Genomic DNA, 27,767 nt, shown 5'->3' on the forward strand with positions numbered 1-27,767 from the left:
TATACAAGCCAATTCTAAGTTTAAACATTATCTAACTACCTTGAACACAATAAAAAAAAAGGAATAACCATAGACCACTATGTTTTATTTTCATTTCACATTCCCACTTGTCACTTTTCAAATATGTCACAAGGGTTCATCATTCAACTATCTTATTGTTATGACCTATTGAATTCATTGTGATCTTTATAAAATGAAAGAATGAACCATTTTCCAATTACAATGTAGGCGACATGTGTCACGTGATATTGTATACTTGAGCACACTTCAACAACAACATTGTCCTACAGTTGTCAAAACATTGGCAATATACAACATTATTACAATATTACTTCATTCAATTGTACTAAAAGTAGGTACTTAGGTAGTTATTGTAGGTAAGTCGCAGTAAGGCAACACTGGCTAAACCCCTGAATAAAAAAGTTCCTTAAAACTAGCTCTTCCCATAAAGCTTCACACACTGCTCCGATTTCTATTCATCTTATCATGATGTTTTAAGAGTTTAAAGCTTATAAATCTTATTTTATAAATGGACTATCCAAGACAAAAATATTTATTCAAACCAAACTAGTAGTTCCTGAGATTAGCACATTCAAACAAACATACTCTTCATGTTTGTACATATTATATAGATTTAATTAGGCCATATAATGTAATAAATAATACTGCAAAGAAACATAAATCATCACATCTAATTTGAATATTATTAAACAAGGCAGTGATTACCCAATTGCCATCAATTGCATTATTTCCAAGGGCCGCCATAAATATAATTCCAAGCGGGTTGATGTTCACCTGACAGGCTACATAAACTTCTCGTTTTATCGTCAAATAATACTGATTCTAATCTGTGAATTTGGAAGAACATTTTGACAATCAATTTGACTTATTGAGCCATTGTCGATGTCGTAAACTTAACGACAACATGAGATTTTGGTGGATCGAGAATACTTAACGAAGTTAGTTATTTTAAATAAGACATTTAAGAAGCACGAAGCGAGCTTTACTTTCGACTGTTTACAAAGAAGCTCCTATTAAAATAATTACGCAAAAATTATGTCTAATTAAGATAAGACAAACCTTCCGTAAAAAGTAAAGCACAGCGTCGAATCTATGACTTACTACATCAACCGCGCTGTTGACTAAAGTATCTAGCTAACTAATTAATAATCTTCTAGATTTATATTCAGTCATTCCTTCTTCCTAGATTTCCATTTCAACTATCCAGAACCTTCCATAAATCGCATCGCAATCAAAACAAACAGAAATAATCTCTAAATCTACGTGTCATTTCGTCTATTTTTCGTTGTAAACTTTTCCATGATGCGCCCTCGTTACTTCGGCCTCGACTCTCGATGTCACACGGCCGCATCGACTGATGACATTCGTTCGAGACCGTTCCAGAAAACCATGCCCCTGTTGTCTATGGACTTTAATTTGGCGCCAAATTAGTTTTTGACAGCTAGTGAAACCGCCATTTTGAGTTTCAGAATCATTTTTATTTAGTTACTTCGTTCTTTAGTTAGTTATTTACATACTGCAAAAAACTAGACTAATTAGATAACAAGGAAGCCCTGTGTCCTGGCATGGTTAATTTTATTTAGCGGCGGCCATAAACGTTAGGTTTTGCATGACGGTTTTGCCCTTACATGTAAAACTGCTTGCAAATTCTGGCGTGTATAGGGGAAAACTGTACAGTTGTCAGGACGAGTACAATATATATAACTCGGTTATGCCTGTGGCTACCATAACGGAAAATTTTCTAAGTACCTAATTATTTCAAATTTTCCCTCTTTCGAATCAATCAACTGTTCTTTCCTACATAATATCTGCAATTCTGCATGCTATAATGTTAACGGCTGTGTTGTGACCTCTTGGGTTAATAGGGGCACTGCCAATCACCACTTGTGGCGTAGTATCTTTAGTATAAGTAATCTATTTGTATATTTTAGCGTAGTTACACGTGGAGGAAGACACAAGGGCCTTAAATCCAAAATTTAATGAAAAAAGGATATATCTACTTAACTAAATGATGTTTTATCATCTCAAGAAGAAGTTAATGCCATACTTCGTGGACTCTCCAAGTTTATATGGCATACAACACTATAAATCACACAGCAGTCGATAAAAAATGCCAAAAACATTAATAAGATTTGAGTTTAGTTTTTCTTTTCAAAATGACCTTATCATGACAGACACTCATAATTTGAAATCGATCTTATTTTATTAATGATCTCATAAATAAATGAATAGGGCATTCTTAACTAATATTAATACAAGTAAATGATTCAACCAACCATTACCATGCAAACCGATTATAAAGAATCGTTTGTAGGTATCGATTATAATAATAAATCGAATCGATTCGGTTCGCAATTCAATAATAAACATGGAAAATTACGCAATAAAGATTTTTTAAACGTAACTGCTGATAAGGTATACATAAGTATGACAGGTATCGATAATATAGTATAATCGATTGGTGTAATCGATATAACACCGATTGAATTGGACGCTGGCGAATACGCTTACGCATGGTGCATGCTAATTTATTGTGTAACGTAATCACAAAAAATGTCTTTTAGGCAATTCCACAATGAGCATTGTGTTGATTTTCAATTAATTTCAATAGGATTCACAATATATTTTTATAATGCTTATGACTAGATATTTTATTATTGTATTTTCGTTAATGAACCTTTAGAATCGCCTTAATTACTCCATCTTTATGAAGCGTCAGCATCAGGGTGTTGAAAAGAGTGTCGGTGGCACATTATACGCATTGTATTGGACATCAATCATACAAACTATTCTCACATAATTGAACCAACGAAACAATGTAACCAAGATTTGTAGTTATTGTGAAAAAGATTAAACTATGGAGTATTCTGGCTCGTTCCTCTTCATAGGAACGAGCAAATAGCTTCGCTAGATGACTAACCGAGAGACAGACGTTTTGTTTTTTTTATAACTATTGTAATATTTGCATTGACGTTCAAAAGTGCCTTCCAGATCTATTTTGACTTTTGCCTTTGAAACTAGTTCTAAAGTTTTTTTTTATTTATTTTTTTTTATTTTTTATAAAAAACGTTGCCACACATTAGGATTTTCTCCTGTGTCGTGGGTGCGTTTACAAACATACAAGTTCACATACATATGACACCCAGACCCGAAACAACAATTTGTGGATCACACAAAGAGTTGCTCCGTGCGGGAATCGAACCCGCTACCCGTTGCGCGGCAGCCAGTTGCCCAGTCACCGCACCAACCGTGCAGTCAGTTAAAACTAACTAAGTAGGTACATCACTAATCGACAACATTCGAGGACTAAAATAAAATTGTTCATACTTAATTTACCAATACGTTGTTCACAATACGCGCAATATTGTTAAATAGTTCTATAAACTGACCTATCTCACCGTCTCTCACCCTCTTTCATAACCACGACTAGTTTACCTATACCTATTTTTAAAACTACGTGTCACTAAAAAACTAAAAGCAACTGTAAAGGAGATTACAGAAAATTATTTAAAATATGTAAAATTTTGCCGATTACTTTAAAACATAAATATATTTTATTAGTTAACCACCATGGAACCCAAGAACATACCTTAACTTATGTGAACAACACTCTTAACACACGATCTATGGCTGCTGGTAGATTCAATGTACCCAGAGTCACCAATTACTATGGTGACAGGACACTAAACAAGTGAATACCTTACCTATTGAACAATCTGCCAGCAGACATAAGGAGTGAAGCAAAATTAAATAGATTTAAACGTAAATTAAAATTGGCTATTTGACAGTTGTAACAATAAAATATGAAACAAGTTTGATATGATAGCTTTAAGGTAGACAATCACTGTGTAATTATTGGTTTGCATTAATATTAATTATAATATTTTATTTTTGAAATTTAAATTTGTGATATTTGAATCTGTGCATTACGAGACCAAAACGCAGCGCGGCCATGATTGTACGTCAAGTGACGTCACATTTTATTAAACATTACCGCCGTACGTAAACAGTGACAGCACAACTCCACCACTGTTTTGTGAAATGTGACGTCACGTTATGGAATGTCACGTGACACGCTGTTTTCGCGCGACAATTCAAATTAATGAAGAAAATATGTTATTTTTCTATTAAATAATTATATTTCGAGAAAATAAATTATTGTAAGACGTAAAAAAGAAACATCTGAATATAATACAAAACTTTTTCGAAAACTGTCAAGTAGCCAATTATATTACTTAGACACTTTTAATTTGTAGAAATATTTAACATATTAACATAGAGACTCAGCGACCCCACAGTCAAACCACTACAACGGTTTTGTGGGGCTTAGTATATTGTAATGTAATTTATATGGAAAAGGAATAAATAAATAAAATAAAATAATACACGTAACTAAACCTTAAACTAAATATCTATAGTCATCGCAGATTTAAAAGTCGTCATTATCATCAGTCGAAATACGTCTACTGATGACACAGGATCTATTTATTCTTAAAGGAGGCTTCTGCTAGCATTGTGTCCTGCTCTAGGCGGATACGATCTTCAAACCATCTGGTGTTAGGTTATTTGAAAAGCCGTGCGTGCGGCGCGTCGCGATCCGCGCACGCCTCAAAAAGCCATCAGACCACCACAGATGGGGCCAAGTAGGCCTGATCCGAAGCTGCGGACTACCTAGCGGGTTTACCGGGGCTCCGGCTAGAAAAGCAGGAGAAGGAACGGGGTGGTTTTTAGTCAGCAAGAGTCTGACACTGCCTCTCGCTGTGCCCAAGGCGGGAGAAGTCATTGGATGATTTTCCCCCCTCAAAAAATAGGTTATCGGAAAATAGGACGTAGCTGCTCGCTGCTTATATTGTGAAGCTATTCCAAATAATACAGTAAAGCTAAATAATGCTTATAAAAATAATCTCACCTCTGTCTAGTAATATTCATGCTTATATCTGTACCTGAACCTACCTATAGTAAGGTCAAAGGGTACACCGCTGCTTACCACTATTTGAAACTATATTACGCATCGTTTCAACGATGAAGGTTACAGTAGAAACCACATGGCCGCTGTAATATACGTAATTATCAACACATGTATGATTGTATACTGCTATAATACAATAGGTAGGTACACATGCGTAGAATACAAGCCAATCGGTCACGGCCAGCCGCTGGAGTGATTGACCTATTGTTAAACTGAAATTAAATGCCAACTTTCAATACACAATACGTGAAAATAAGAGTGTATTGAATAATAATTTCTCCTATAGTTTTTCACGATTTCGCATGCAGACAATAAAATGATAAATTAAATGATTCACGAAATGACAGAGCTTGAGAAGACTTTCTTGTCTTTATTATGAATAAACTGTTCGTGACTGCCTCGTTGGTCGAGTGGTCTTAAGTCCGGCTACAGGGCAAGGGGTCTCGGGTTCGATTTCTGGATCGGGCAAAGTTGTTAATGCTGGGCTTTTACAGGTTTTTCGAAAAAAATATCAGCAGTAGCACGAAGTCTGGAAATGTGCCCATCTTATGGCAACAGGCTCACTCCCTATTACATGGGACTTATGACACAAATGGTGAAAACTGGGTGTACATTGGACAGTGCCATAATGTGCACCTCTGCCTACCCCTTCGGGGATAGAGAGCGGGACGATGCTCATGCTTAACTGAAACATTCTGAAAACAGAAATAATAAGAGAACCAAAGGCGGTTGTCCATGGGTGGTGCTAATCAAACACTTACAATCAGGCAATCTATCTGCTCTATTGCCTCCTATCCCACAATTATCGTCAACTTTAGCACTCTTCACATCATAAAACATAACAAATATACAATTAAACATACACAATAGTATGGGAGAGCCCTGCTGTGGCACGAATGGGCCGGCTCGACCGGAGTGATACCACGGCCTCACCGAAAACCGCCGTGAAACAACGCTTGCGTTGTGTGAGTGAGGTTACCGGAGGCCCAATTCCCCCCTTCCCAATCTTCCCCATTCCCGATTCTAGAAAAACAACCCTTAAATTCCTAACTCCCAAAAAGCCGGCAACTCACTTGTAACGCCTCTGGTGTTTCAAGTGTCCATGCAGGGCGGCAGCTATTGCTTACCATCAGGTAATACGTCGGCTCGATTACGGCGTGTTTCATAAAAAAAAAACACACACAAGTATAGGTAAATACAAAAAAAATCTGTAACATATTCTATTTGTTTACCTTTTATTAATAAGATCGGATAGCTTATCAATGAACGGCGATGATTACGCCAATATTTACGCAACAGACCATTTGTTTACAGTTCCGTAGTGTCTTTGCCAAAACCGTTCCGTTCTCGTACGTTAAACGTAATCATTTGTACGTACTGCATTGTTAATTTTCTGTAGCTAACGTTTTGATGTAGAACACGCCTTGCCAAGGTTACTGCTACCGCTTCCGTAATAAATATGTTTGAAAAAAAAACGTTGCCCCACATTAGGATTTTCTCCTGTGTCGTGGGTGCGTTTACAAACATACAAGCTCACATACACATCACACCCAGACCCGAAACAACAATTTCTGCTGCATCTTTGCTGCTTATTCATAAAAAATTAAATCTTCTAAAACGTCTACGTCTTTCTTTAAATTCTTCTTTAATTAGACTATTCTTATTATTTTATTCTCTCATGAGAAACTGTACCGTTTCAATATCAGTAGTTACGTGAATTTAAAGGACTCTCCCTAATCAAAACGAAAAGAAAAGCAATGGAATAGAACAAAAAGAAGTTAGTATAAGTGTTATACAAATGTGTGTGATTGTAATTAAAAAGATCTCATTAGTAATTACAGCTTAAACTAATGATTAGCATTAAATATTCATTTCCTCAGATATATGTAGGTATAATCGTATGTTGATAAGCTTCCCAATGCTACGCCCGATAATTGAATTAACCAACACATACATACTACAAACCGAATCTATATTTAGAAGAGTAAAATTTTTCCGAAAACCGATGATAATATCATCGGTTTTCGGAAAAATTTTAACGTTTATAAATTCAATATAATAAACACTAGCGACTCCGGTGCGGTTTCACCCGCTATGATAGACTCCTATTGGTCATAGCGGGATACAGCCTCTTTCCTTCCTTGTTAAATGCATTTTCCAACAAAAATAGAATTATTCAAATCGGACCAGTATTTCCGGAGATTAGTGAGTTCGAACAAATAAACTCTTCAGCTTTTTTATGAACATTTGTTAAAAATACTCCAAGGAATGCAGCATTGAATTTTTTTTTTCGTAAGTACCTCATTGAAACTATTGCATAATATTTCACAACATGGTGTAATCCGTTTAGTACCTACACAACTACAGGTTACATCTTACTATGCAGTGTGAATAGCAAAAACTAGTGGCCAATACTTAGTACTATTTATATGCAGACAGATGATACTGAATTAGAACTATTAGGAAAGACTATCATAAGAACTTGAGACGGGATATTTACCTACCATTATTTATGTCTATGAGTTTCCGATATTTCACACTGTTGCAAGCGCCATGATCACGGATGAAAGAAATCTCCTATTAGCAAAGAAATCTTTACTTATATGCGAAAAGCAGAAGAAATCATGTGGAAAACTTATCTGTAAAGGGGTTGCAAGATAAGAGTGCTTCTCCTATAATGATATTTTATTATTTATTATCTCTTTGTGGGATTCAGGACAGTAAAGTTGTTCATGACCCTGGGTCGCGTTGGACTTAAGTGTTTCGGTGTTTTCATGGTTCTATATACCGTAGAAACTAGGTTACAAGAGTTGGAGCGGTTTTGGAAGTCTATGGCAGGTTTATCTCAAAAAGGGGTGCAAAATAGCACGTGTCCTTGATTTAAACATAATGTCAGATGAAACCACCAGTAGGTAGTCTCTAACTACTCTGAGAAAAAACATCGAAAAGAAATTCAAAGGTAATTTAAGCTAAGTCAGAAAACGGTTTAAAATAAGTTATTTCTGTTGTAATCTTTTGAAGATCAAAGTTCATCTACCTGCCTGTGTTACTCTAAAGTGACTGAAAAAATTTTTTATGATTAAATTCAAAAACTTAACTTGGCTTTCCGACGATCGATATGGCGGCACCCACCGCACCGCCCACGTTTTCTTTTCTTTTCATCTCCTCAGCAAATTAATGTTCTGTACTTACTTTCAGTAAAAAGTTTGAAAATTTCATCAAATGTCACTATTGCGTGACCTTTGCTCTGTATCTAATTATAACTTTATGCCCAACGGCCTGTGATATTTCACAGTTAAATACAACTGTTTATTTTTGGACAGAAAATACAACTGTAAAGTTTTTTTAATTGGCTTCAAAAACAAGGAGGTTTTCAGTTTAACCTGTATGCATGTGCTTATTGTGCTTGCGTGATTATCTTGACGATGTTGACGTTTTCTGCATAGTATTGTTTCAGGCTTAGGACCAGGTTTTAGGGGTATTACTTGACTTAAAAAAAGGAGGTGGTCGAGAAAATTAAAAGCGGTTCGAAATATTTTTGTAACAATTTTTGCTGCTGAAAACTAAGGATATCTATATAAGGGTTTTCTATTTTGATATTATGAGGATTATAGTCAAATGCTGAACTGGTATTGATAATGGAATTTGTATTGATATATTAATTAAGTATTGTTTAATATCTGACCTAGGAAGATAGAGTTGAACTTATGCTTATGGCATAATTTAAACTTCTTGATAAGCCTTGTCCAGTGGTAATGTTTACAACCCCTTATCATCTAAGTAAAATCTGGTCAAAACATTTCCTAGAAGGATTATCAAAGTCCCTAAAAACTGGACAAGCAATTAGTAACTTTATAGCTTCCAATATTTGAGGTCAATTAATTATCTACCTTGTGGGCGTCTACCCACAAAGTAGACAGACTACTGATTAAGATCTCAGGGCACCGCTGGAGGCAGGTCCCTTCCAAACGACCTGTCTAGAAGTCATTTCGTCTCTCTCCTGGGCTCATCCTGCCTCTAGCTTGATTAAAGCCACCAATGTAACACATCTGTACCCTTAGTACGAGATTGTTTTACGTTCAAAGAGATCGAAACGAGAGCACGTTCAGCGTTCTTATTGGTGTGTTAACTCGTGCCGTAACTCAATCAAAGCCACCAATGTAACACATCTGGAACTCCTTTAGTATTAGGTTGGAGCTCACCATCAAAACAGAATGGTCGATCACTGAGCAGTGCAAGAGGGACGAAGCTATGTAGGTTGTATAGCTCCATCCCTCTTGCATTGCTCAGTGATCGACCATTGTGACACAATTGTATTAGCAGACTAAGGCCCCAGGTGACCTGACTTTCTATCCCCTAAAACCTCTTTCTCTTATACAAATTACCCATGTTTTTGCTTGTCATCAACTTTAAATCTGATTAATGTTATGTTATTAGCCTAATAGCCTAGAGTCTACACACGCGGGTCTGGCCTGTGACCTTCAGCGTGTCACGGTAGTAGAGTACACGCGCCTGGGACAACACAGCTGCTTCCGCTACGCAATCATGTGAAATCCTCCTGAAAATATCCAATAAATACTACTAAATCGATATCCGAATATTATTTGATGGTATTTAAAAGATTTCACTCTTATTGGTCGAAACTCGAAATGAATTAATCAACCAAGCAACAACAAGCCCCTATTATTGTGGCTACAATTGGCCCAATAGGCTAATACAGATTTCGGCCAATCATTGGTACCTATTCCCGAATAAAATAGACACAAGACACAACTTTGGCTATAGGGACCAGGGTGGCTAGGTATATGGCAATAATATCACCTTTTAGAGTTTTAAAATGAAAGACACTATTTTATATTAAGTAGGAGTGGTATTCATGATTTTGTAATTCATAAACATGACATTTGACTTTAAAGCCCTCCCTTGTCGCTCCTCCCACACTGAAACTATCAAATTACTTAGTTACTCATCCACCAACAAAATTAGACTAAGCCAGACTAATAACTTATTACCTAGTACCTAACACAATGACAAAGCAGAATTTTCAATTGCCACACACATTCACACATCACCCACACATGCACATCTACACGAACAGGAGGTGTGGTTAGTATGACGTAAGTACAGTATAGAGTACATAAATAAATACATAGGTACACATATATGTTGGTTATCAAGCGATATTTATATGTATAATCAATGTGTGTATATGTTTGTTTATATCAAACTTATTTTTATGTGGAAATGTATCGGGCGTTGGCCTAATTTCGCAGTGCGGTAACACTTGCATCAAACGCATTATATATTAAAGTTAGGTCATGATAAACATCGTTAGTCAGTTATACCAGTATTTGTATTTGGATAAAAGTACTACGAATTAAAAAAAACAGTGAGATATAGGTACATCTCTGCTGGAAATTTTGTTTTGCTACCGGTGTTTTTCCACTTGCAAAATAGGACACCAGGGTGTTTGGAGAGCTACGGACTACCTAGCGGGTTACCGGCGCACCGGCTCGAAAAGCAGGAGTAGGAACGGGGTCGTTTTTAGTCAATAAGAGTCTGACACTCCCTTTCGCCTCGCCCAAAACGGGAAAAGTAATAGAATGATCTGCCTCTTTTAAAAAGGCATGGGCATTTAAAGGCATTAGACATTAAAATCTTCAGAGACCTGATACCAGTGTAAGTCTAAATCTCTATTTTAATATTACAATACTAGCTACTTTCGCGCGGTTTCACCCGCTCTGCTCAGCTTCTATTGGTCATAGCGTGATATTTTATAGCCTAAAGCCTTCCTCGATAAATGATCTAGTCAACACAAAAATATTTTTTCAAATCGAACCAGTAGTTCCGGAGATTAGCGCGTTCAAACAAACAAACTCTTCAGCTTTATAATATTAGTATAGATTTACTATTGCGATCTCCAATCCGCCTGCCATACGTGGAAATTATGGCACCCCCATATGCAGAGAAAACCCATAGGTCAGTAACGTAAGCAGTAAGCACCTAACTTACCTAACTGACAGACTGACGGACAATTCAATTCGACGTTTCAAAAGTGCCTAATTTAAGGATTAATTGAACAAAATAAATGCTTTGACTTTGTCTACCGGATTGTCTCAGGCTGATGATAACAAGAGCAAGAAAATTGCGTCTAATTTCCACACAATACGTATGAATATGTTAGTATTTACAAATTCTTATCACACAATATGATAACATAATATTATGGAATGTTTTTCCACGGCGAGTTACAGATAAGCTACCGTGTCGACCACCATGGCTTGTGTGTTTTGTTCAGACGCCCACATATTAAGGTCCCTCTTTATTTGTATTTTGTTAAAAATCTGTTTAAAAACTTTGTTAAGTTTTTTAAACAGATTTCTAAGAAAATACCTACAAGCCAGTCATTTTGATTAAACTTAAGTGGCACTTTTGAACAATAAACAGTAAAAATAATATTAAAAATATGGATCTTTAGGTAGGTATTTGTTAGAGTTATTGTGTAGATTTTTACGGATTGACTATCAAAATCTTCGTGATTTCTCTTATCAGTTCAAATCTTTAATTTCAGTTCTACTAAAAATTCAAAACTAAAATTGTTTTAACAATTTATTATCGTTGTGTGTTACGCTTATGACTAATATGAGATTCCACTGTGACTTGAAACTAGTTGAGTCATCTCGTCAAACACTTACATACGCCGTTAAACATAGTTTATTTTTAGTTAAAAATGCATCTATAATTACGTAAATGAATTAATGACATATGACAGTACAGATTGGGGCAGGTTGTTTTGTTGCCTACACAAGTAAACACTATTGTGTCTACATGAGCTACGCACGCACGACACTACATACTTTCCCATCGATCGTAAACACACGTGCACGCTACTTTATTACCTATTTATTTATTAAAGGACACAGCTGTTTCATTTCTATACCGTATTGTCTACTGTTTCATAGAAAATAAACGTATTAGGTTGCTTTTCCACCAGAGATGAGTTGTTTTGCTATGCTGCGAAGACGTAGTAGCTAAGTTGTAAAACAATGTGAACGTTTCGAATGATACTATGCTATTTAGCTGTGCGAGGAAGATGTGCAGTTCGAGTATGCGATGTATAGATAGTAGGGAAGTCATCCAGAGCACGCATCTTTCCATATAAAAAACATACCTTGACCGAGTCCTTTTCCACCAGTGCTAAGCTACGTGTATCAATGAATATGATTAGTGGAAGCCAAACGTATCCACAGCAACGTAGCATAGCACATCTCTGGTGGAAAAGCACCTTACCTTACTAAGTAGATTAGGTTGTTTTTAATCCCCCAACAAGCTGTGGCATAATTTAACCAGGTAACAGTCCTATTAAAAGATAGCAAAGCGCCGAAACATAAGAAAACTATCATCAGCCGAGAGACGTCTACTGCTAAACAAAGGCCTCCCCCTTAGGCCTTAGTAGAAAACTATACGTGCATTTAATCCATTACCTACCAAACCACTTTCAGTTTTTCCCGTTTCTTAAAAACATCTTTACTCTTTACCTCCACTCGAAGATAAGTAAGAATAAATAAACGTATTTCATAAAACTGTACGTAATAGATAACTTCGCTAATCTGGGATAAACTGATAAGATAATGATAATGATGTATGACATGAGTAATAGGAGCTGTATCTTGAACGTATCGTAGCTAACAGCAGGTCAAACTATCCCAGTCTGCTTTTCATCGGATTTTCGACTTTATTTGTAAATGATAAAGTTGATATTCCGAGATAAAAGTTTGGCTGTTGTACCATGTTGTGTCACTGTGTCAGTTATACTCATGAAAACGGTCGCACATCAAGCTAACCCCAATTTCATAGATTTTCAATCTTATTTCAAAGGGACAAAGGTAGAAAATCCGGTAAAGACAGTTCGGGGTAGGTTGAGTTACCTTTATTTCGTAGAGAACATGTCTTCAAAGCATTACGTCATAATTTATGCCTCATATATTATACGATACTAACATCGATTTTTTGGCAGTATGTTATAAATATGACTTTAAAGCCCTCCCTTGTCGCTCCTCCCACACTGAAACTATCAAATTCCTTGAAACAAGGGGTGGGCATTTATCCAAAAACTGAATTATACTTTGCCCGACTCCAAAAATCAAAAACGATTCTGACGCTGTTCTTCAAATAACATATTTGAGTAATATAAGAGAAACAGAGACTGAGATAAAACTCATTAGAAAATATTATATCTGTGAAAAATAACTCAAATCCGATTATAAAACGTTTTATGGATTAGATTAGACTGATATTACTTCATAAAATTAATCGGGAGAATTAAATCCTAATTCTAATTTAATCTAAGATTTATATGAAGTGTTACTATATATTATGACGCTTGAAAATTGGTTGCTACACGAGTAGATTATTTTATCGAACTAATTTGAATCTTGAATGGTGACTAAGGAATGTTCATATTTCTGAAAATATTACTAATTTATTACATATACGTAATCAACATTAAATCGCTCGTCACTTTTTCTGATCTAAAAAAATCAGCTTAACCGAAATTTATTTCATTTTTCTCGCTTTTGAATCTAAAAGATCCCCTTCGTAGCTGTTCGGTATGGCAGTAGTTGAGTTCAAGTGATAATTTTATACAGATACTTTTGATACTTTTAATTCGTTTTATTACATCAGTCATATTATCAAATACGAGCAGACGAATAAAAAAATATATAACTTAATTTTGATTAAACGTCATAAAAATGATGTTCACAATTTTGGGTCTACTTCTGTAGACAAATAAAATGAGCCTAAATTTGCTAAAGATGAAGGCATCGTTTTTATTTTGTCCTTGTGTAAGCATTGCATTCTCTGTCATTTGCTCGGTTGTAATTTTACGTAAAGTGCGTGTGATAAGAGAAACTCTTTTGATTATTCAAATACACAATCAGTCGAGAAGGTGTTTTCCTGTGACTAGGATACCTGAGGTAACCTTTGCAAAGATTGCATAGATATTAAGTGCAACGTGGGCGCGGGCAAATATTAATGCTTAAATTCTAACCTCTAATGGAAGGCTGCCATCTTTGATTTATAAAAATGTGTCTTTTGACATCTTTACTTAACGTAGTGTCTACAGGAGGGAGGTATGTCTACGAAGTGATAATCAAGAACTTTGCTATATTCGAAAAAAAAACAATTGTGTTAATCACTTTTAGCTGATTTATAGATAAGAGGTTCACTTAATTCATATTATCCTGTATAATGTCTGGGGTCACACTGTGGGATTGGCAAAATCTGATGATGAATTCAGACTAAAGGTTTTACATTAGTTATTAAACATTTTAACACCGCGTAAATACCATTTATTAATAAACTAATGTATTATTACCATTAACGTATAACAAAAGTTTATAGTTTTTTACTATAGCGAATAAGTAATAATGAAGTTAACCACGTCCAGGCCATGACCTTTCAAGTATGTACGATGTTATAGTGGGAGAAGTCATTATGAATCCCTAGCCGAAACCAAATTATTCAAAACGACAGGAACGGCGTCAATAACGTTAAAAACCCAGAAATTATCCACCATGACGACGGGCAAGTAACATGTAAACACCATAACTTCGTGACATCTAATATGTCATCCTAATTGTCTGACGAAAGATGTGATTATCTGCGATGAAATGATTGACGCTTGACTATCACCGTTCAAGTGACACCAGATCTTTCATCAATATCTAAATGAAAAGGTGTATTGACGACTCTGAAGCTTCATTTTTATGACAGAATTTCATTGGTTTAGACATTTTTTTCTTATACTTAGTAGTTTGGTTTAGAAACATATCCCATTAGGATAGTTAGTTTTTTTATTCTTGAGATTATAATAAAGCGATTAGTTCAAGTTCTTCTGTGACATCAAAAAAGCTAAAATATCAGATCTCTAGTGATAATAATGATACTGGCTACAACATTTTGAATAGTGAAGTTTTATTATAAATATTTATTGTTCACTTTTTGTGTTTACAAGTAAACAGCTTCATGACGTAAAACTGCAAAGTAAAGGATCTCGGCTTCGGTGTTCATGAGAAAACATTTGTGTTTGTATTTTTTATAGTATATGATATCACCTGATGATAAGCAATTTTGTGCATAGGGTTAGGAATTTAAACGTTATTGGGGAATCGGTGATTAGGAAGATTGGGAAAGGGGTTAATTGGACCCCCTAATATTTTGAACTTACCAATCAAATCTCTACAAATGATTCAAGGCATTTCACAATAAGCGTCAATAGACATAATTCAATATACACAGCAAAAGTAATTCTTTACAGTAAAACATGGTAAAACCACATATATACAATTATTTTTAATCATAAGTAATAATGAGTTAAACCCATTATTTCTATGTATAGTGGGAGAGTCATTAGGCCGACCTTCAAAAATACGGCGTCATCGTTGCCATGACGACGGGCAAGTAACATGTAAACAAAACTTCGTGCCTCTAATATGTTCCTAATTGTCTGACAAGTGTGATTATTGCGATAATGATTGATGACTATCGTTCAAGAGATCCATCAATAAAATGATTCTTGTAAGGTGTAGCTGACGTCATTTTTATGACAGATTGGTTTAGCTTTCTTTTTTAACTTAGTAGTTGGTTTAGATCCATTAATAGTTAGTTTTTTAGGGAGAGAACTATTTCCAAGTTGTTTTTGAGTCTCGGTCTGTCAAAATCGTTTTTATTCACAAAGGTAAGCTTTGTATATACGATTACCCAATAACAAAAACACACCTAGTGCCTTTTAAAGTGTTGTAGTTGACTGTACCAAGATTGATTTTTCAAGCTATGAGACGAAGGTGGACGAGGTTTGCCTGTCTTCTATGAAAATCCGCTCTCGCCCCCCGAAGGCCGAGTGTGAACAATGTTCACGAGCCAAGTTGACACGTCTGAGAGTGGACTAAACGACTTTGCTGTCCCGTGCTGCACCTGAATCTATTATTTTGTACAAGAACTCACCAATGATACTCCGCTTTGTATAATCTCGACATAAATTGCCCAATAAATGTTTAATAAATTCATCACTTTCAGAAGGACACATTTTTGCGTAAACCCTATAAACTATTACCCCCTTCCAATTGCATTGTTTCCCAATCCCTTTTATTTCTGTTTATATTTAGATTTTCTAACAATCCATAAATTCATAACCTTAAAAGCCGGCAACGCACTTGTATCGCCTCTGGTAATTTGGGTGTCCATGGGCAACGGTGGTTATACCATCAGGTGATCCATCATCTCGTTTACCGGCTTATACCTTAAAAATAAAGAAAATCCATCAAGTAGGTAAAATGACAGATCGTGTGCACAACGCCCTGTATCTCAGTCAGTAACAACAAAAAGAGATTCAACAGTTGCTAAGTTAAAAAAGTTAACAAAAAAAAGTTCAATCATTGTCTGGAGAGCCAATTAACCCAAAGAGGTTAATTGGAAGTAACATGATAAAATCAACAAACGAAACGGATACTTAATACGCTATAAATGTATTGTTTTCATACTCGTAATTTAAGTAGGTACTTGTAAAATATCAGCAAGTCAAACTACCCTCAACTGTTAACTTTGTTTCGACTTAATTACAAAAGGATAGAGTTGAAAGTTGTTGAAGGAGTTGGGTAGCTTGATGTGCTGTAGGTGTGTGCCCAATCGATGTCATGATTAGACATATGACAAGACACGTGTTCGCACAAACCGTGAGGAGACAATGTTTACAATTATTTTTGGAGTGTCAGGGAAATTCGAAACTTGAGGTCGAAATTGGACACGGCAGCTCACGTTTCGTCTGTCGAGACATCTAAGTACGTACTTAAATAATTAATTATCAAAACAAAATAAACTTCAGATCTATACCTACAATAATTCTCACGTGAATGCACTTCACTAAATTCATTAGATTCCAAAGACTCCTATGAAAAAAATAAGTATGAAGTAATATTTGAAAAAATATTACACACGCGTCCATTTCAGAAGTCAAAGTCAAATAATTTAATTGCAATTAAACCAAAATGAGTACCTTTGAAATGTCAACAAATAAAGAAATAAATAATAGTCTGGCAGTCTGTCCGTCAGTGAAGCTCGGTAGCGTGTCAAAGTGTAGCTTCGAATGGAGAAGAATGAGCACTAAACTCCATCCGTAACTCTTGGAAAAACTATTTGTTTAAAAGATGCGGAAAAGAAATAAAATGGCACCTCTTAACCTTTCACCGTCACAGGCGAGAGGGAGTGTCAGACTCATACTGACTAAAAACCACCTCGTTCCTACTCCTGCTTTTCGAGTCGGAGCCCCGGTTAACCCGCTAGGTAGTCCGCAGCTCCAGACGCTCAATCATCGTAGTGTAATGTCTGAGACAATTATCTATACCACCCGGGCAGTACATCGCATTGATAACCCCAGGGTCAATCGAAGTTATATAAAACTTATCTACTTGAAAGAAACTGTTTCTCAATGATTTATAGTCTTTGTTCTTCAATGAAGTTGTATTGTAGGTAAAGCAAAAGTTGTATTATGTATTTTTATTAATATTGTTGAGCCAATTGTTTGTTATCGGAGGTTTAGTTATTTTTAAGTGCAGTTGCAGTGCCTGTAGATTGGACAAGAAATCTACATACATCTACGATACGTACACCATTTTTTTCATTTGTCATTGTCTGTCTGTCTGTGTCTCCTGCGTAATCTCTGAAATGGCTCGACCGATTTAGACGGAAATTTCACTGGCACGTAGCTATTGTACTAAGGAGTAACTTAGGCTAATAGCTAGTTTGATAAAAAATCAAAATGATTTTGTATTTAAGAAGCAAATGTCTTGCTAGGTTAACTATAATTAATTTGTTATCATGTTACTAATTCATAATAATGTGCTCAACGGCTACACCAGGAAAAGGTTAAAACATTAGCTATAAAGTATAATAAACTAAAAATTGAATTAAAGCGGATATGAATAAAGTCAAATATTTATAAAATTTCCTCAAACTGACACGTCGACCGATCGATAATATTATAAAACGTCGCCTAAGTTGCAGGTGACCGAATTTATAAATACTTGCATGGTTTATAATATAGGTTTTACTTAGTATTATTAATTAATGTGTCCTATGTCCTATTCATTATTGTTAATATAATAATCAATAATGATTATAACAATGACTGGCTCTAGCAGCCAAGGACGTTGAAAAAAGTGCTAATAATAATGAAAGTACTTCAAATAAAAAATGTCACAAGACGTGATAGATGTTTTCATTGGCTTGTCTACATGATTCACCAGGTATAATGTATTACCTATACATTTGTTTTTCTTCTCATTGATTGTTTTAGTTTTCTTCTCAGTCAAATAATTTGTCAAAACTGTAATATAATCAATATAATATTACATGGCAATTTTGCAGTTACCTTAATCCAAAAAGTGCCGCGACCAAAAAAATTCAACCCTAAATCCACCAAATAAACTGTCTGTGAACCATAACCAAATTGGTATTACCACACACTTAATTTAAGATTTATTTAGGTCATAAAAGATGACACCACAGTTCCAAAAACCGCTTAAATTTCGTGGAAATACCATATTATTGTTTACAAATCGATATATTATAATTCTATTTATTTCCTTAACTGCTCACCTTATATCATTTCCTGGTATGTATAAGGTAAATGACATTATCAACTGTCTGCTGATTATATTTGCTCCAAAATGTCCAAGAGCAATGATAATTTCAGGGAGATAAACCAGCCTTAGTGAGACGTACCTATACTTGGTAGAATTTGATTTTATCGTCAGACACAATGACAATCCACAATTGTTCTGAAGGCCTTCCGATTTTATTTTACGTTTAAAAAGATCGAAACGTTACCGCGTTTAGTCCTGTGATTCGTTGATCAATTAGAACAGACCAATCAGAGCGCCGCTAAATGTAATAGAAACTAGTAATAAGCCTTCTGATAAGCTATCTGTTGGATTGTTTAGGGGTTAGGGGTTGGAGTTTGATAATTATGACGTCATTATTTTTTGAAGCTGTGGAAGTCTACCACGCTCGTTTATCGGGGTACTAGCGTGATACACGAGGTTACATTCATCAGTAGAAACCCATGCTAATGAATTCGGCAATCGGTTTCGGTAATTCCATAGTTTGATTGGAATTGTCTGATGCATGGTGATGAAGATGAGGTTAAATAGAGTCATACTTAATTCAGAACTTACGAAACATAATTGATTTCTAGCTGATTCGTTTCAAAAGATACTTACAGAGTTCACTCACGTAATATTACTAGAACTGCTATTAGGTATACCACAAATTGTCAAGGTGGTGTAGATGTCCAAATTCAAACTAAAATCCCTTACAATTAATTCAATGAACTGAATTGACAACCCTAAAAAAACAACTAACTAGTAGATATCGTTCTAGAACAAATCTCCACCAGATATTATAAATTCCTTTCGATACTCAAGCTTTTTTGCCTTCCAAAGTTAACCTTCGTATTGGTTAACACCATACAATGGTTAGCATCATCATATCAGCCACAAGACATCCACTACTGAACATAGGCCTCCCCCAATGAGTAGATAGAACGGTTGGAATAGACCTGCATCCTTTTACCTTATTTTAGGGATGAAAATCATCCAATGTCTTCTCCCACCTTAGGCTAGGCTAGAGGGAGTGTCAGACTCTTACTGACTAAAAAACCACCCCGTTCCTACTCCTGCTTTTCGAGGCGGAGCCCCGGTAAACCCGCTAGGTAGTCCGCTGTTAAGTATCCTAGTCCCTATTACCCATGACCTTAATTAGGTCGTCTGTCCACCTCGTGGGTGAACTTTCAGCACTATACTTGTACCGACAAGCCTATAAGGCCTCTATTCTAGAACTTTCCTCAATATAATGGTTAGCGAACCGGTTGAATCAAGTTTCTTTCGTTTTTGCATCGTCATATAATAATTCATTCAGGCTGTTGGTTGCTACTCCTCTTTTTGCTCCGTCTTAAGGAAACTCCTAACCAGTACCATGACCTTGACTGATGTTGCGGACATTGGTTTTTGTGGCAAACTGACCGCCATCTTGTTTTGGTTACGTTTTGATAATGGGTACCTACTTATGGTAGTGTAGAAGTTTAAAGTTGTTGTTTGAAGCGTTTTGGGTTTTGGTATGATAGTGCACTTATGTTTCTGTTTAGCTTAGTTGTAGAGGATTTGAAGTAGTTGATGATGATGTTTTGGGTTCTAAGATTAAGTTTATTTGAGTTTTTCTAATGATAAAACTCTTTTAATTGATGTTATCAAAATACAGACATAGAAAATGTATGTTTATTATTTATTTCATTAAATAGGACGGTACAAAATACCAATTACACTATTCAATCTGTAATAAAAATTAAAAGAGAGAAAAGTAATAATATTTATAATGTATGATATTATCTTGACTGGAGTAGGAATCCGACCAAGAGAGATACAACCCAAGCCAAGGTTGCATGCGTTAAGAGCTACGTGACTAGAGGGGGTGCTAACTCTGGAGACCAGAGGATCTCTAATTTTATTTACCCTTGCCACAATATACGCAGGGATCTGCTAGTCGACTAGTTTAGTCTCTAGCTACTCATGGGAATTAAATTGAAAACAAAAATTGATTATGTTATGTTAATGATATAAGACAACAAAATATTCTTTCTAGACTTTGATTAAAACAAATTGCAATCAAAAAATATTCAACTGACTTACACCAGAAACCTTGAATTGTTTATTTATTTGCAGTAAAAAGAAACAAAAATGTAATTGTCTCACAGCTACTGAAGGTCGTATTTGAGGAACTGCATACTGGTGTACCTACTGCCATTCATCCATAAATACCTGCAGAGTGAAGAAAAAGTACTTAAAAAAAGTAATTTCGTGTTCTTTCTACTTAGTAATAAAAATGCAACGAAGTCTCTGGAAAACTCTTCACGAATTGAATTGGACATTGCAAGTCATGCTATTTTTTAGCAGAAATGAATAGGATACTTGTGGTGAACCTAATCTTTACTATTGGAATGAAAAGGGACATGTGTTTAACAGTACTTGATTACTTAATGATGGTATGCCGTAACTGTTCGAAGAAGCTCGACTAGATTCAAGCTGGACCAGGGTTCATAAGAATAAATAAGTATACGCAATAGTTTGTTTGTTTGAACACGCTAAACTCCGAAACTACTAGGCCGATTTGAATAATTATTTTTGTGTTGGATAGCGTATTTTTCGAGGAAGTCTATAATAGGCTATGTAGCATTACCCTATGATCAATAGAAGCCGAGCGGAGCTGGTCAAACCGCGCGGAAGTAGTATTTGATAACCATAATGCATGATTTAACAATTCTATAACTCTATCTATCAAGATTTTCCAAATACCTTCTGAAGGATAAAATACCGCGAAGTCATATCAAGCCGAAGTACCTAATATTAAACCTTAACTTATCTACATAAGCTCTTCATTTGATTGACGGGAAATTCGCACTTCTAATATCAAATAAGGAAATCGTGGAATGGCGTTGTTTTTTTCACGCTCACTTTATTATCATTAAAATATTTGATAATCATTATAATAAGACGTAATATTATGTGTCAAGCTATATGTTAAGTATTTGCGCGGGAAATCGGGAAATGACATTCGTCAATCAAACTCGCTAGTTTGTTGCACACTGCTTTAATATTTTTCAAATCGAATAGAATGCGCGGGACGCAGCCCGCGCAGTAATGCCAACATAAGGGCGCGCAGAAATACCAAGCGCGCATGCGCGACAGGAATACCAATATAACATCTCTCCCCCCTAAGATGGGGAATATACTTATACTAACTAATATCTACCTACTATGGCTGGGTATGCAGTAAGGGGTTAATCTATTTAATCAATCTAATGGTAAGGTCGACTGAGGAGTCGAAAAGATTGGGCTAATTGCTCTTCGCCTGTGGGGCGTAACGGGCCGGGCGGCGCGTGGTGAGGTCCCCGGCGTGGCTAATGGCGGTGAAGTCTCTGGCGTGCCCGGCGGCGTCGCCGCAGCTGGTTCCAGAACCGTTGTCGCCTCTCCTTCCCCCTCTCGATGTGTGGCAGGTACGGGGTGAGGGGTAGCAGGCGACGCCACATCCGGAATCACGTCAGGATCCCAGTCCTGGTCTTCACCAGTTGCCGATGATATTGGCGAAGACAGTCTTTTCCTTATTTGGTCCATATGTCTAGTGACCTCACCATTTAATTGTGGCACGTATACGCTGTACATAAGATTTCCGATCTTCTTTGTGATTATACCCTCCAGCCAATTCACTTTGTTATTGTTAGTGTTTTTAGTTATCCAGACAAGGTCGTTCTCTTTAAATTCTGGTCTTAGAACACCACGGAAGTGTTTAGCCTGTAAGGACTGTTTACGCGCGACGGTTTGAGTTAGATCTGTGGACGTCGATGACGACGGTGCGTTAGGGTTCAATAAATCTAGCCGTGAGCGCAGCGAACGCCCAAACACTAACTCCGCGGGTGACTTGTCAGTGGTACTATTTTTAGAGTTCCTGTAATCGAATAAATATTTCGCAATTTTATCATGTATTGTTAATTTGTTACAACCCTGTAAAATTATTGCCTTCAGCCCCTTTTTTACAATTTTGACAAAACTTTCGGCCTGCCCGTTACTAGCCGGGTGATAAGCCGGCGATAACAAGTGTTTGATACCGTTAAGGTTACAGAACTCTTTGAATTCCAATGATGTAAACGACGTACCATTGTCACTCACCAAAGTATGTGGAATACCAAACCGTGACATAAAATCGTGCATTTTACTTATAACTGTCTTTGAATTATGAGTTGAAGGCATGTTATAACACTCGACCCATTTACTGTAAGCATCCACGATAACTAAAAACATGTAATTATGAAATGGACCCAAGAAATCTAAATGAATTCGGTAAAACGGATGCGGTGGCAGCGGCCAAGGTGCAAGAGGGGCGTGTGGCGGCGCGGGCCGCAATGCCGCGCACACCGTGCAGGCGCCCGCCACTCGTTCCAGCGCAGCGTCCACGCCGGGGAACCATAACCGTTTGCGAGCCTCTGCCTTCATCTTTACGATGCCGAAATGCGAACTATGCAATTCCCTGCAAACATTTTCTTGCAAAGTTGTAGGAATAACTACTTTATGTCCCCGCATTAATATACCGCTTTCGTAAGATAACTGAGTTCGACAATTGAAAAATGGTTTTAACTCGGCGTCACTAACCTTCCTAGGCCAACCGTTTAACACAAAATCCTTTACAGTAGTCAGGTTAGTGTCGCGAGTCGTTTCCCGGCGCAAATCGTTTAACGTGACAGGCAGATCGCCGTCCGTTACGAAATTCACGTAAGCCGCGCGATCCTCGCATTCCGTGAGCTCGTCCGTTGTTTCCGTCTCATTGTCGCCGCTGTACGCGCGAGATAAATAATCCGCACTATTTTGTTTACTACTAATATATTCAATCACGTAATTATACGCGGCTAAAAATATGGCGTATCTTTGTAGGCGATTTGCGGATATCTCGGGAATACCTTTATAAGGGCCAAATATAGCCAACAGGGGTTTATGGTCAGTTCTAAGGACAAACGGCTGAGAACGGCCATACAAGTACTGATGGAAACGTTTAACCCCAAAAACGATTGCAGTTGCCTCCTTTTGGACCTGTGCGTAGTTTTTTTCCGCCCGCGAGAGCGTTCGGGAAGCGTACGAAATAGGCCGCTCCAATCTATCTGGACCTATTTGCGATAGTACTGCACCTAGCCCAGTCGGTGAGGCGTCTACCGTTAATATTAATTTAGCATTCGGATCAAAATGTGCCAAAGTTCTATCGGACGCTAAAATGTTTTTTATTCGGACAAACGCGTCATTGTGCCTATGAGTCCATTCCCACTTTTTATTTTTATTTAACAGATCATATAACGGACTTAATATAGATGACGCGTCCGGCACGAAGTTCCGATAATAATTTGTTAGACCCAAAAACGACTGTAACTGAATTATATTTGTTGGCTTAGGAGCTTGTAAAATAGCTTTGACTTTATCGGGCGATTTTCTGACTCCGTGTTTATCTATGACATGACCAAGGTATGCAATCTCATCTTTAAAAAATTCGCATTTACTCATTTGTACTGTTAACCCTGCATCATTTAAACGTTGTAAGACTGTAGTGAGCCTTTGTTTGTGTTCGTGTCTATTTGAGCCCGTTATCAGAATATCGTCTAATAGAAAGATAATTCCGTCGATTCCCGAAAGTAAACATTCCATAGCGCGTTGGAAAATAGCTGGTGCGCTAGACAATCCGAACACTAATCGGGTGAAATTAAAAAGACCGCGATGAGTATTGATACACGTTAGTTTTTGCGACTCTTCGTTCAAAATAAATTGATTATAAGCCATAGATAAATCTATTTTACTAAATTGTACGCCTCCGTGTAGCTTAGCCAACAAATCATTCACCGTTGGTAAAGGATATTGATCAATTATCAACTGTTTATTGATTGTAACTGAGTAGTCCGCACATAGTCTAAGGCTACCGTTTTTTTAATACTGGTACCACGGGCGACGCGTAGTCTGAATGTTCCACGGGCTTCAAAATGCCTAACGTTAATAACCGGTCGAGCTCCTCGTCTAGTTTCCCCCTGAGAGCATATGGAACAGGCCTCGCCTTAAAAAAAATTGGCTGTGCATCGGGTTTTAAATGTAAATCAATTTTGTATTTATTAAATGCCCCGAGATTGCCTGAGAAAACCTTAGGAAACATTTTACAAAGCTCTTTACCGATACTCGTATCAGACTCGCAAGGTGTGTGTTGATACACGACGTGTACGCGCGCCTTCGTGGGCTCCGCCGCCGCCGTAGCCGCTGCCGGCGCTAGCTCGAGATTGAATTCCCGAATAAAGTCGCGGCCCAGTAGCGGAGGCCCGTCTGCGCGTACTACGTACACATCCAGTGTATGTGTGCGACCTAGGTATGATATAGGTAACGCAACAACTCCAATAGTTTCGATGTTTTCCCCTGTATAACTAAATAGTCGTTTTTTGGTGACTGACAATGGCAACTGCTTAAAATTCGAGTTGTAAGTACTTTTAGAGATTACGCTAACTGCTGAACCGCTATCAATTTCGAACTCTAAGGCTAGACCACTGACCGTCACTCGCTCTGTCATGGGTTTCCCTTTTAGGCACCGAATATTATAAAAACACTCACCGTCGTCCCCGCAGTCCAACATACCTTCCTCCACGTATTTCACTTTTCCCTCGTTAGGGCACATTTTACGCAAATGACCTTTATTATTGCACTTTTTACACTTGAAGTTTTTATACCGACACTGATTAGATTTATGGTTGGTGAAACCACACACACTGCACTTCTCTTTCTTGGAGATATTGAAGACGCTATCCGCGGCCGCTGTGGCCGCACCGGCCGCCGCGGTCGCCTGCGCCCCCGCTGTCGACGACGCCAGGCGCGCACAACGCACGCTTTCCGCCAAGTCGATCGCTTTTGCAAGAGTCAGCTCCCGCTGATCCTGCATGAACAACTTGTCGCGCTCACGTCCCGGTGTCATGCCCATGATGAACCTATCCAGCAGAGCTTCCTCCAAATTCTTGAATGCGCAGTGAGTTGCCAAACCTCTAATCCTAGCGGCCCATTGAGTGTGCGTTTCGTCTTGCCGCTGCGTTGCTGCATAGAAGATTGACTTCTCTGCAAACCCGAACCTTTTGGAGTAAAATGGTTGTCGAGGAGTTTTACGATCGCCTCGTAACCCAATTCTTCTACCTTGTTCGGTAGCGCCAAATCGCATGCAAGTTTGAACGTTGATTCACATAATGACGTTAAAAGTATCGCCCGACGCTTGATTGTTGCCTTGTCGGTTTCGAAAGTAATGTTGTTAGCGATAAACCATTGTTCTAATCGCAACTTAAAGTTGTTCCAATCTTGTGATGAGTGATCAAACGTCGTAAGAACGCCATAAGTTGTTCCCGTGGACATATTTTCAAATGTAAAATCCGCTCGTCGCCACTGTTAAGTATTTGCGCGGGAAATCGGGAAATGACATTCGTCAATCAAACTCGCTAGTTTGTTGCACACTGCTTTAATATTTTTCAAATCGAATAGAATGCGCGGGACGCAGCCCGCGCAGTAATGCCAACATAAGGGCGCGCAGAAATACCAAGCGCGCATGCGCGACAGGAATACCAATATAACACTATAATAATACTTGTAATAATAAGAAAATTGTGTCAAATTGTGTGTTATTTCAGAATGGCTACTCGAGACTTGGCAAGAGTGCAATTTTCTGACATTTTCCATTTTTCCGGTTAAGTTTCCAAAAAGTTTGTATGATATTGGAACTATTGTGAACTGTGCCAAATCGGTCGAGTCGTTGTTCGGCAAACAATATAATTTGACATGTATGCGGTAGTGTAGTTGATTTTTGGGTTAAACCATTTGACCCCGTACACTGTCCTTTGTTCAAAGGGCTTAGTACGAGTTTGTTTTACGTCTAAAGAGAGCGCTTTGGGCGCTTGATTGGATGGTTCATTCGCATCGGCATTCGCATTCGTTTTCGTTCAACGTAAAGCAAACTCGTACTAAGTGTCATAGGTATAAGAAAGTCTCTTATATATCTATGATAAAGGTACTATTATTTTTTGTTAGTTTTTTCTAGTTATGTTATCCGTCTACTATTTCATTTTCAATTTAGGAAACTCCTCAAGATGCACAGAGGAGTGAGGCGTTCATCTCCTCTCCGTGCTACGTCCCAGAGGCACACGTCTTCCAAATTGCATGATGCATAATAAAAGAAAAAATAAATAAACAATTGCCCCTCAAGGAATTTTAAAATTAGAAGACTTCTGACATTAGCTTCTTGTTAAAGAAAAGGCATCAATCCTCGATAGGTCATATTATCGGAAATCACACGAAAACTTACAAATTGGCAATGAAGGGGAATCATGATTGAAAAATATATTCGTTTCTTTGATTACTGCTAATAACTCGACCGTGACCTTGGTGCATATCTCTGATAAGTTAATTTATATCCCTAAAATCAACCCACTTAAGGTTCTTTTTGCAACATCATTGTGCAAATGATTTAATGATACCTGTTTATATCAGATTGCACAATTAATTCATATTTATATCATAGCTCCATTTCGGTATCTTATCTGTGATAGCAGATGCAAAATAAGACAAGAACTGACTTGTTTTGAGACCAAGCTACAGGAGTGACGTAGGCTGGGTGACTTGGCATATTAAACAACTTAAACAGGATATGACATGAAAGAACTTGTATCAACTATGTGGGGCAACTATCCTAGTATTCTACAGGGCGTCGATATAAGAACTTTACTCAGTAATGGAACAAGTAATTAAGCTACTTAAGACTAAAGATAATTTAAAAGCGGTCAGTGGCTCCTATGGGTCTTTAAGAGACCCATACAATCTCCAAAAATGATGCTTATTTGAAACCTCGTTAAATTTTTTTGCCCAATATCAAAGTCGAAACATTTATTTCAATAAAACCTTAATTAGGCACTTTTGAAATGTCAAATTAAATTGTCCTTCAGTCTATCTGCCAGTGAAGCTAGGTACTCATACCAAAGTCTAGGTTCGAATGGAGAAGAACAAGCAAGAAACTCCATGAATTCCATCATCATCATTCACTAAGGTGAATGAAAGTTCACTCACTGCTATGAAGGTCTGATCCAATATGACTGCCTAAAAAAATACGCCAATCATTAATC

General features: G+C 37.1%; 2 protein-coding genes across 2 annotated transcripts in view; one reads left to right on the forward strand and one right to left on the reverse strand.

The window, feature by feature from the left end:
- LOC118277196 (oxidative stress-induced growth inhibitor 1) overlaps positions 1 to 27,767 on the forward strand; it is a 79,556-nt gene that overhangs the window by 1,145 nt on the left and 50,644 nt on the right. The window lies entirely within an intron of this gene.
- Positions 21,784 to 26,097, reverse strand: LOC118277664 (uncharacterized protein K02A2.6-like). Its single transcript, XM_035596562.2, is given in 3 exon segments — positions 21,784 to 24,559; positions 24,561 to 25,740; positions 25,743 to 26,097. Coding segments are annotated over 3 exon segments (4,113 nt in total). The 5' UTR covers positions 26,011 to 26,097; the 3' UTR covers positions 21,784 to 21,894.

The sequence above is a fragment of the Spodoptera frugiperda genome, chromosome 10 (assembly GCF_023101765.2).
Source record: "Spodoptera frugiperda isolate SF20-4 chromosome 10, AGI-APGP_CSIRO_Sfru_2.0, whole genome shotgun sequence".
Classification (NCBI taxonomy): domain Eukaryota; kingdom Metazoa; phylum Arthropoda; class Insecta; order Lepidoptera; family Noctuidae; genus Spodoptera; species Spodoptera frugiperda.